The sequence below is a fragment of the Delphinapterus leucas genome, chromosome 8 (genome assembly GCF_059928025.1).
Source record: "Delphinapterus leucas isolate spDelLeu-1000000601 "Yukka" chromosome 8, BTC_Dleu_Yukka2, whole genome shotgun sequence".
Taxonomy (NCBI): Eukaryota; Metazoa; Chordata; class Mammalia; order Artiodactyla; family Monodontidae; genus Delphinapterus; species Delphinapterus leucas.
In genome coordinates, this window is record NC_143136.1 from 63690537 (window position 1) to 63703012 (window position 12476).

The 12476-nt window shown below is 37.9% G+C and overlaps 1 protein-coding gene across 7 annotated transcripts in view; it reads right to left on the reverse strand.

Moving 5' to 3' along the window:
* Window positions 1-12476, reverse strand: part of CERS6 (ceramide synthase 6) — a 322733-nt gene that overhangs the window by 218298 nt on the left and 91959 nt on the right. For all 7 annotated transcript variants that reach the window (XM_089916722.1, XM_089916721.1, XM_022569957.2 and 4 more), the window contains one exon: window positions 2718-2848. In XM_089916722.1, coding sequence (XP_089772848.1) covers window positions 2718-2848 — 131 coding nt within the window. The remainder of the gene's footprint in view (window positions 1-2717; window positions 2849-12476) is intronic.

The window sequence follows — 12476 nt, forward strand, 5'->3', positions numbered from 1 at the left end:
TTTTTGTAGCAAATAAAATATCTATGAGTATGAGATAAAGAAGAGACCTGGGAGAGCAATTAGGATCGGGGCCATAGCAGTTGGCTTTACAAAGAACTAATGGAAGTCAGTGGCTAACTGGGTTGAGTTTCCAGCTGTAACAGAATAGAGGCATAAAAATAGGAGAAAAAGGGAAGTCAGGAGTAGAAGCAAATCAGAGTTGCCTGGGGGAGACAGCAGAATGATGGCTCAAAAGAAACCTCTGCACTGGACACATGGCTTTGGAAGTTGGTGAGAGGAGAGAACTTCTACAGAGAGGGTGGAAGATAGGATGAGGAAAACAAAGGGTTAAGCTGGAGAAGTAGCCCATTAAAGACCCAGGGAAAATGTAGAATAAACAATGCAAACAAAGAAAGGCAAGAGTAAAACCTAGTGGCAACTCAGAAGCCAAGGAGGAAAACAGTTTCAAAACAAAGTTCATGGGGCTTCCCCGGTGGTGCAGTGGTTAAGAATCTGCCTGCCAATGCAGGGAACACGGGTTCAAGCCCTGGCCCGGGAAGATCCCACATGCTGCAGAGGAACTAAGCCCGTGTGCCACAACTACTGAGCCTGCACTCTAGAGCCCGTGAGCCACAACTATTGAAGCCCGCGTGCCTAGAGCCCGTGCTCCACGACAAGAGAAGCCACGGCAGCGAGAAGCCCACCCACCGCAACAAAGAGTAGCCCCCGCTCGCCACAACTAGAGAAAGCCCGCGCCCAGCAACAAAGACCCAACACAGCCAAAAATAAATAAATAAGTTTATTAACCAAAAAAACAAAGTTCATCAACATAGTCTTCTGAAACAGAGAGGTCAAGGTCACCGGTATGGACTCAAGTTCTAGTCCCAGGAACCCTGCTGTGTGCCCTAGCACACAGCTGATCTTTCTCCTTTAATCTCTACTGCCTGTCCATACCAACCGTACAGCACACATATACGTTTAGTTTTTTAAATCTATCATGGAATTTAAAAACTAAAATATCTACACATATGCAGATATTCTGTCACATCTCATACAAAGCTTCTTGAGGGAAAAAATCGCAATCGATACTTTATACACCGTCCACCCACACTGTGCCTTCACATCACCATGCCTCCAGCTATCATTAGAAATAGTTTTAACTAAGTATTAACTATGACCATCCTGGTGATTGTGGTACGCAGATAAAGACCAGCTAAATTCAGGGAGAAGACACATACACCAGTACAGTGTCAAGCCTTGCTATTCAAAGTGTGGTCAATGGACCAGTGGCATCACGTGGGAACTTGTTAAAAATGCAATTTCAGCTGCTATACCAGACCAACTGAATCAGAATCTGCATTTTAACAAGATCCAGGTGACCGACTCCTATGCATACTGGCCTAGAAACTGGTGTCAACTCAGTACAGTATGCAAAGGGAGAGCACTGAGTTACCAAAGAAGTTAGTTAGAGGAGGGGAAGATGGCACATGAGTTTCAGCGCACGGGCATGTGCTTAGGTGCTACTTCGTCTGCTCAGACCTGCAGCTCAGCGTTGGAGCCCAGGCCCTTTGCATATGTGGCACAACCAGGCCAGGAAACAATTCCGGCTTTTGATCAGGAACCCAGATGCATAAATCCTTCTTCCATTAACTGCCCCTAAGTTCATTATAGGAAGAGCTTATGCAGATTCTATCTGCTAGGTTGTTTTTCCAGGCTTTATAAATATTCTGACCTCCTGAAGACCCTGTTTACGCTCCCCATACTTATCCAACCCTAGGATTTATGATATTATTCTGCGTCTCATTCGTTTCTCCCATAAAATTAGGTTCCCCTCTAGGCTTTAGATTGCAATTGCTAAAATACTTTTTCAGAATAATTGAAAGCTAAACCTGAAAATGCAACTTTAACCCCAAATGGAAAGAGCTACACTGACAGCATTGTTGTTTAAGTGACCAGGTGTCAGGGGAAAGTTCCCAAAGGAAAGAACCATTAGACAAAGGCACAGTCATATCTCAAAGGATGAAGACCAAATGGAGCAACAAGTCTCAAAGCAGAATCTTCCCTTCGTTGGGGATGCACTCGATGCTTCAATATTTCTTTCTCTAACTTTCCTACAGATATACGTATTGAGTGTCACTACTTCAAAATATCTCTGTGCTCGAAGAGTTCTCTGTGGGTCTTTTATTATTTATAACAGCTTTGCTGACTTATAATTTACACACCATGAAGTTCACATTTCAGAAATGGAAGAGACTTTCATTCCATCCCCCACTTCAAGCAATGCTTCATTAAACTCACCCAGGAATATAATACAGCCATTTCTTAAAACTCCAGAAGGCCAGGCCATCATCATGACCCTCCGATAATATATTCTAGTATCTCAGCTTTTATCAGTGGAAAGAACATCTTGACTAATCCCCCCTCTATTAAAATGCAAACTATAAAAGTAATGGCGTATGTTAAAGGTGGCTGATTGAAAATACCACGGTAGACCCTTGTAATCTGACTGCTGTGTTGAAACTCCATTAGGTAGCAAACCTCGTTTACTGCATCCAAAGTGGAAATCACAAATTCCAACAAACTACTACCCCCCAGTTTTTCATGGACTACTTTCTTCCACCAGATGGCATGCTTTTGGGGGGCTGCTGGAGCCTGCACTGAGCTGTTATTTTTCACCTCAGGGATGGGATGAGTAAGTTAGGCAGGTTTTTCTTTCAAAAAGAAAAACAGCAACTCACATGCTCTCACAGAACCTCTTCAGTGTGCTTGGCTTCTCCTGGTTGCGTCTTTGTCGGAACCAGCGCTGAATGCTGCGAACATCCCAGTCCAGCTGCTTGGAGAGGCCCTCCAATCTCTTTTCATCAGGATGCTATGAAACAAGGTACCAGGAAAATCATTTTCATCTTCACCATGAACAGATCTGCCCTTGTCTATATTGGAGATATTTGTTTTTCCTGTATTTTCTATCTGCTACTGAGATTTCTATATTGACCACTGAGGACCGAGGCCTTCCATCAGCAGCGTGAACGTAAACAACCACTTAGGACAAGAGAAGTGACTCATCATGAAACAACACTGAAAAATATGAATCTCACTCTAATGCTGGTACTTCTTACAGCAACAAAGGTTCGATGGAACAGTCAGCTGGCCGAGTTAGCTCCACCAGCCTTCAAGGAAAGGAGTTAGGTGAAGGTGAATTTGCAAAAAGACATCACTCAAATATTTCACTTTCTAATGAAAAAATGCTGTACCCATTATCACATATCAGGATAACGCAGGACAGAAAAAAAGCATGGAATAATCCCCAAATACCTCACCTTAGACTAAGGTACCAATTCCACTTACAAAACATGTTTTCTCTTCAGTCTCCCCTCTCCCTGGTTCTTCACACATTCCTCTTCTATTCCTTTCTTGGTCATCCTTTTGACCAGAACTCCATCAAACTTTTTACAATGACTACGCATTACTTGAAGATGCAAACTTGGTAAAGTAGAAAGAGAAACTATCGATATTTACGCCTGCCATATGATGACATTACCCTGTCTCTCGCTCTCATTTCTATAACATTAGGAGATGACAGACATAGGTTCAACTCCTTGTTCCAATGAATTATCTGAGCCTCAGTTTCCTTACCTGTTCCAAAGAAGCCTATTTATCCACCTAAACGGTGGAATGTAAAAATGTATGCAAATCTCAGTACATGTTAGTTCTGTCCCTCCTCTCTCTTCGGTGTCTTAGAAAGCATCCCGCCAACAATTACGTGAGGGCGACCTGCCGTACAACAAAACTAAATGGAGTTAGTTCTACTCCTTTATTTATTCTACCTTTGCTTTACAGTTAAGGAGATGTTAATAATAATCAGAGGACAGAACCAAAAATGGGGTAGGGAAGGCAGGCCGAGCAGCTGTCGAGTCATAAGGGCGGAATGCACATGTGACTCCTTTTTAAAGCTTCTCAAGAAATTCAGTGTCAGACACACAGGAAACACAGCAAATGGCCTTAATTTCATGACCGAGGTTATAAAATGTGCTGAGCTTGTGTCTGTAAAAGTTATTTGCGAACTTTCAGTGTGGCGTGTACTTTGAGGTGTTTTTCTTAGAAGTCACGACACCGTCTACACTCTCCTTCCGTGTCTCTCAATTAAAAATATGGAAGAGAGAAAATGCACAGCCTACACTATACCTTGGCTATACCATTTTCTTAAAGGAATTCATTTTGAATTTTCATTCATTTTCTAAGTCTATTCAATAGGTAAAGCGTTCACATGGCTCACAAAATAAAAATTATCCCCAATTTCACCTTCCACTTTGTTCCTGTTCTCTCAGTTCCTACTCTCCCCTTCCTACCAGGTAACAGGCTATTCAATCTATTTCTTTCCAAAGTTATCTTACCAAATATAAACAAATTTGGTTGTGCATTCTTATGTCTCCCCACCACCACCTTCACACAAATGGTTCTATTATTCTGGACTTTGGGTTTTTCACTTTACAATGTATCTTGGAACATTTCCACATCAAAATATTGGGAACGTCCTCCTTCTTTTGTAGAACCGTTAAGGATATGCCATAATTTACTTATCCACTCCACTATTAATGCACACTTAGGTAGCTTCTGAACTTCTACTACTACAAACAATGCTGCAATAAATAACCTTATCATGGGTTATTTTATACACATATAGAGAGAGATAAGTTCCTATAAGTGAACATTGGAGATGAAAGGGTCCATGCATTTGCAATTTTTTTAGATATTGAAAAATTACTGTCACCAATGATTTTACCAATTCATACTCTCACAAGCAAGAGTACCCATTTCCCAAAGCCTCATCAACAGAGTATGTTATTGGATTTTTCCATTTTTTTCTAGCCTGATATATAAAAAGTAGTATCTCAGTATATCTTTAATTTGATTTCCTCTTCTTATGAAAGAAGGATATTTTCTTGTGTTTTAAAACCATCTGTATTTCCTCTTTAGAACAGTTTTTTCATATCTACTGCCCATATTTTTCTTGATCTGCTAGTAATTTGTTTATTGATTTGTAGAAGTTCTTCAGTTATTAGAGTGATCAAACCTATATCTGTACCATAAACTGCATAGTATGTACTAATGTGTCACTTGAGTTTTAGAATTAGCTTATGGTGCATTTTGCTTGTGTTTTTTACTTGCAGAAGTTTTTTTAAATCATGTTTGAATTTATCAATCTTTTCTGTTATACCTTCTGTATTTGTGGTCATAAGCAGAAAAGCATTCCCTACTCGGAAAATCCAAGAAATTCTCCTACATTTACAGCTTTGATTCTAATACATTTACAGTTTTGATTCTTACATTCAATCTTTAGTACATTTGGAATATATCCTGGTATACAGTGGGAGGTATGAATCTAATTTTAATTCTTTCCAAATGGCTACCCAGATAGGCCAGTACCGTCATTCATGTTTCCTCCATGAGAAATCAAATCTATTCTCCCACCGTTCTATTATTCATGTGCCAGTACATATGGTCAGGTTACTCAGAAATCCTTATTTATTTTTCTATATGAACTTTAGAATTAGCTTGTCTAGTTTCAAAATAAACGGGAAAACAAGAAAACCTGTCGGTATTTATAACGAGATTATACCAAGTTCTTATACTAGCATAGGGTGACTTGATATCTTTAACTGAATTTGTCTTTTGTGTCCTTCATAATGTTTGAAAATTTTCCTCACATACCTTGCACATCCTTGTTACATTGATTCCTAGGGATATCATCTTTTTTGGTTTCTATTATAATTAAGAAATTTTCTTATATCTTCTAACTGCTTTTTGTGTGTGTGTATGGTAACTAATTTTGTGCTAACATTTTGTAATGTTTATGGTAGTTTTTCACTTGATTCCCTTAATTTTCCAGGTATACAGTCATGTAATAGGATATTACTAGAATGTAAGCTCTGTAAACAAAGGAACTTTTTTGTATCTTTTTTCACCAGTACCTAGAATATAGTTGGGACTTAATAAATACCTCTCGAATGCATGAATAAATTGTCACATAGCATAGCTTTACCTCCTCCTTTCTAATTTTTATGCCTTTATTTTCCTCCTTTTATCTATTTGCTAATGAAATGTAAAACTTAGCACAATGTATAACAGTGTTTATAAGCACCCCTATCTGTTCCAGACTTTAGTAGGAATATCACAATGTTTTTCTCATTAAGAGGCCAGATTTGGAGCTGATATACAAGTATATTTATCATGTAAATGAAACCACCTATCCCTAGTTAGATTGTTTTATTTTAATCAAAATGATGTTAGATTTCAGAATCCATGGAGGTGATCATCTACTTTTTTTCTTTATGTCAATTAACATGGTGAATTACAAAAATAGATGTTTTTAATATTGAATACAGGGAAGGCCTTGCATTCCTAGAATAAGTCGTACTTGGTGATGATTAATTCTTTTAATATGCTGCAAAGTTCAGTTTGTGATTTCTTTATTTGGGACTTTTCATCAATATTAATAATCACAATTGGTCTCTAGTCTTATTTTTTAGTGAGATACTTAATCAGACTTTGAGATTACATAAAAATAGAATCAATGATTTTCTTAATTTTCTATACTTAGGTATAGTTTAAAATAGCATTTTATTATCTGCTCTTTAAGAGTGTTAGAATTTTCTTGTGATAACACACATATGTAGTTGGTAAATTATATTTTCCTAGAATAATTTTCATTTTATCCAAGTGTTTATATTTTATTTGCCATGTTAATAGTAATATATCCTTTTTATTTTCCTCCATTTATGTGATTGTTGATTATGTTGTTAATTGCTATGTTGTTAACTTGTGCTTTGTTTTTTCTTGATTGGGTTAGCTGACTTTCTGTTAAAAAAAAAAGTAAACAGTTACCTCTGGATTAATTTTCAATACTACAGTTTTACTAACTCAATTTCTATGTTTATCTTTATTAATTTCTTCCTTCTGTTTGCCTTCATTTATTTTGTTGTTGTTTTTCCAAGGTTTAAGTAAGTGGTTAAATATATATATATTTATATAAGTGGTTAAACTTATATATACAGGTTTTCATCTGAGCACTACCTTGGCATAGTACCATAGCATAGTAGTGCTTTCATCACTGTTTTCTAAATATTCTGAAATTTTATTTTTACACAAAAGTTGATTAAGAAAGCAAGAGTCTTTCCGTTTTCTGATTTCTCATATTAGTAAACTGTGCCTATTCTTAAAATGTATTACCATTTTTTATATAATAAAAGCTCAATTTTTAAAATATTTAACAGGCACTTGAAAAGAAAGTATAGTCTCTATATTCAGAATATATATGCTTCCCTGACAGGTGCAGTGGTTAAGAATCTGCCTGTCTATGCAGGGGACATGGGTTGGAACCCTGGTCCGGGAAGATCCCACATGCCATGGAGCAACTAAGCCCGTGCACCACACTGAGCCTGCGCTCTAGAGCCCACAGCCACAACTACTGAGCCCGTGTGCCTCAACTACCGAAGCCCGTGCACCTAGAGCCTGTGCTCCGCAACAAGAGAAGCCACCGCAATAAGAAGCCTGCACACCACAATGAAGAGAAGCCCCTGCTCACCACAACTAGATAAAGCCTGCGTGCAGCAACATAGCCAAAAATAAATAAATGAAATTATTTTTTAAAAATTTTTTAAATAAAAAAAAATAAATGTACCTGTCAGGTCTTTCTCATTAATTATGCTTCTTAGAATTAATTGCTATAGTTTTATATTTTATATATTCTGCTTTATATTTTGACCTGTCATGACTGAGAGGTAAATTAAAATTTCTTACTATTAAATAATTTCTTCTTTCTTTTTTATAAGTATATGGATATGCTGGTATTCAATGCATATATATTCATAACCATTTTATCCTCATTATGAATTGTATCCTTTGGCAATAAAAAGCCAATTCTTCATTTCACTTCATCCTTTTGGTCTACTTTCTTTATTATTTATATTTGCCTGTATACCTTTACTCATACTCTTATTTTTAATATCTGTTATTACTTTATCTGAAGGGGTGTCTTATAAGCTATGTGACCCAAATCTGAATTATTTTTTTATTAGATGAGTTAAACCCATTTACATGCATTGATATAATTTATAAATTTGTTTATACTTACCTCACATTAATTATGTTTTCTGTTTTTATAATTTAATTTTCTTTTTAATTTTAACAAACCAAATATGGCTGATTTTCCTTTGTTTTTTGTGGGTAATTTTTATTCTAGTGGTTATCCATACAATCATAATACTCTTCTATTCATTTTCAGTCAATAAAAATTCCAAATGAGCAGTATTTAAAACTAGCATATTTCCTCTTCCTTCCCCACCTACTATTAGTCAATAATTTTATCTCTCTAAGAGTTTACTCTTGTACTATTAAATATGCTTCTACCTCCATTACTCAGTTTGGCTGCTTAAACAGTTAAGCTTTGACTCCCAGCTACTAGAGCTTATGCAATTAGTGAATTTATTCTACCTCCAACCTTCCTTCCCTTGTCCTGCTCAGTTATTGTTACCTGTATCATTTCTACATTGTGAGAGCATATAATGCTTACATTCTGTTCTGTCATCCTAATCATCACATTTCTTTCTATCTTAGTTCTACAGTTTAAATGTATTCAAAACTTGCCAACATTCCCAGTAATCTCTTGGTCAGCTAAAATTAATGATTATAATAGTTTCTTCAAAAAAGGACTCATGGGAACAACTCCTCCAAATTTTTGCAAGTTCTAATCTTTTTGTCTTTAGCCTTTACACTATAAAAACAATTTACCTAAATATAAAATTCTTAGTTCCCATTTTCCTTGAAAATATTGGAAATGTTGTCCTATAGAATATTGCTACAGAGAAGACTAAAGCCATGCTGATATTTTCCTAGAGAAATGATTTCATTTTTTGCTTGGCTGCTCAAAGAATTATTTACTTTATATTTCAAGTCTATTTTTAATAATATAAGTCTTGGCATAAACCTTCTCGGGTCAACTTTTACTACATTTTTATTAACATATTAATATAAATCTCCATTTATTTTAGGAAATTTTTCTTGATATCTCTCTCAATACTTACTCTACTTTGCTTTTCCTTAAGAGATTCCAATTATACATATGCTAGCTCTGCTTGGTCTATATATCTAATTATTTTTAGCTCTTTTTCATTTCATTTATTTCAGCTTTATTATTTCTATCTCGCATGTTCCCCACTGAGATCTCTGCAGTGTCTAGTGTTTCCTGTGTTCTTTCCAATTTTTCTTCATTTCTGTGATAGCTTTAGTACTTTTTTCCTGAACCAACCAGCTAACATTGCATCTCTTCCTGTTGACCAACTGCTTTTTTCTTTAGGTCTTGTATTTCTTTTTTTGTGATCCTCCTTACAGAGTTATTGCTTTTTTTTAAATTTATGGTAAAATATTTGATCTCAACTTTCAGTTGCCCTGTGGCCTCATTTTTCCAGTGATAATTTTTGTTAGTAAGCGATGCTACGAATTCTTTTTCTTGTCTTTAATGCTGTGTGTTTCTTCTTTATTACCCAACATTGAGTGAGTTGGATTGTCTCGACCAGCTCCAAGGAGGGTGCTTTTGTAGTTTAGCTGCCTCCAAGGTACACTGCCTCTGGAAAATGTGCCATCCACAAGGTTTTCTGTGTACTTCTTCCACTTCCCTGAATTAAACTGAGTCTGGGAGAGCATCTGCCAGCCTTGCTCACCAGTTCCTGCACCTAGTGTTGCAAACAGTGATACAGCTTTGGTCTCACAATTAGGAGGTGTCATTTTTGCTGGCTTTCCTGAAATCTACCCCCACAGGGCCCTCCATCCACACTTCATGCTCATCCCTTCCTCCTACTTGGCTTCTGTCCAACCTCAACTGTTTTTGTTTAGCTTTTATATATATTTTGAAATCTAGAGATATATATCTCTTAGTTTGCCAAAATTAAAGTTTGTGAGATTTTCCTTCTTTTTTTGTGTGTGTATATTTTTAGTGTTGTGTTTTATAACTTTTCTCCATAGTTTTTTTCATTTCTTAAGATTTCCAAGGGAAAAAGTGAATAATTCTGACTTATATAGACATTTTTATACCAGAAAAACCTAGGTTAATTTTAATAAACATAACCCATACAAGGATGGAAAAGAAAAATAAAAAGCAATAGGCATAAGAGGAGAATGAGGAAAAACAAATTATAGGAAATCTGCATGTAATTTTTAAAATACAGTATAATATACCAAATACAGATTATGATGTGATAATCTCGTAATTCTCTAGATCATGAAACCTAGTTTCACAGCTGACATATATGTTTTTCCCTTAATGGCTCAAGAACTGATTTGATTGATTAGAAAATGAGGCTGTTGGGATTATAGATATAATATGTGCCAAAAGATAGATATATAAATCAATAGATAAACTGATTGATTCTTTGATTTATATCTATCTCATTCCGATAACTCTGGATATAGCCAGTTAAGAAACGTGAACTCAAAAATATTCATTCTAAAGAGAAACAGTCATTCCATTCATTTAAGTAAGTCTGACAACTCATAATCGCCGGTTCTTGGGGCCATATCACAAGGCTACTGAATCAGGATCTCTAGAAATAGGATGCAGCAATCTACATTTACCTCTCAGGCACTCCTAATGTAAATTAAAGAATGAGAGCACCTGGCCCAAATAAATGCTCCCTCATTAACTAACCGACTTACAGCCCACGGCCACAACACTAGGAAGCAGCAGAGACAATGTTCCAACATACCAGGGGTCTGCAACCCCTGGGCCATGGACCAGTACCAGTCCACGGCCTGTTAGAAACTGGGCCGCACAGCAGGAGGTGAGCAGCAGGCATGAGTGAAGCTTCATATGTATTTACAGCCGCTCCTCGTCACTCGCATTACCGCCTGAGCTCCCTCCTCCTGTCAGATCAGCGGCAGCATTAGATTCTCATAGTAGCGTGAACCCTACTGTGAACTGCACATGCAAGGGAGCTAGGTTGCGTGCTCCTTATGAGAATCTAATGCCTGGCGATCTGAGGTGGAGCTGAGGCAGTGATGCTAGCGCTGGGAAGCGGCTGCAAATACAGATTATCATTAGCAGAGAGGTTTGACTGCACAGAGACCATAATAAATCAATTGCTTGCAGACTCATATCAAAACCCTATCAGTGAGTGGCAAGTGAAAATAAGCTCAGGGCTCCCACTGATTCTGCATTATGGTGAGTTGTATAATTATTTCATTATATATTACAATGTAAGAATAATAGAAATAAAGTACACAATAAATGTAATGTGCTTGAATCATCCCAAAACCATCCCCCCCACTCCCAGTCTTCCATGAAACCGGTCCCTGGTGCCAAAAAAGTTGGGGATCACTGCAATATACGGCTCAGGTCTGACTCGAAAACCAATGCTTTCAACTATTTTGCAATAGAGGTAAGTTCTCTGAAATATTTATAAAATGTTAGATTTACAGAGGGAAAAAAAAGAGTGAGAAAGACAAGCAGATGTTACCTCAAAAGAAGAGACTGCTGGAGAATATGAAGGAGTTCAAATTTACCAGCTAATTTCATAGATGAGAACTGCCCAGTCAGGGCGCATGACCAGTGAACTCACAAAGGGATCTGGATTCAGAAGGGCTCGCATGTGGGGTTTAAAGTTCTCTGGTTGCCATCTTGAAATTCTTGATAATTTTGTTATGGGAATGGTGTTTTGCTTATGAAGTCCACTGGGATAGGGGAGCATGTGTCAGAGGTTCAGAGTCTTGGCTCACACACAGTCCCGGCACTGCCCCCATATGAGTCTGGGTAACTTACTTCCCTGTCCCCCGCTCCCCAGGGACCCCAGCTTTCCCCTTCCCACTCCTGCCTAGTGACTACTGCTGCCCTGGGTGCAAACACGGAAAGAGATGGGATTAGATATGCACACCCCACGGTGTCTCAGTGTGGGGTATAGGGATGCCACCTGCACCCTGGGCTGGCAGTGTCCCAGTGCATTTGGTGGATGACTCAGTGGGGACTAGCGTCTTGCTTACCCCAATCCAGGTACCTAGTGTGTCTTGGAGCAGAGACTGCAATACACTGGGAGGTCCCCTGTCCACCGTGGGTTGGGACAGTGGGCCCATGGAAAGGGGAGAGGCCTGTCTCAACTTCTACCCTGCCCAGAGAAGCGCAGGCATGTTAGCCCAGGAGCTAGCGTTAAATCACAGGGTGGCGTTCCTGGGTACCTGTCAGGATCTGCCCTTGCCTCTTGTGTATGCCTAAGGGGGTGTGGCATTAAATGCCAAATTAAAAAAAAAATCTTGACAGGTCAAGAGAGAAAGAGACTGCGCAAGAAAGGAAAAAAGCTTTCTATTTTTATGCCTTTAATGGCACCTTTTTGTGCTTTCTGAACAAGGGGCCCTGCATTTTAGTTCTGCACTGGCCTCCAAAACTTATGTAGCCAGTCCTGTAAGGAGTAGATTTTAAGGGTTTTCACACTTGAAAGATGATAATCATGCCCTTC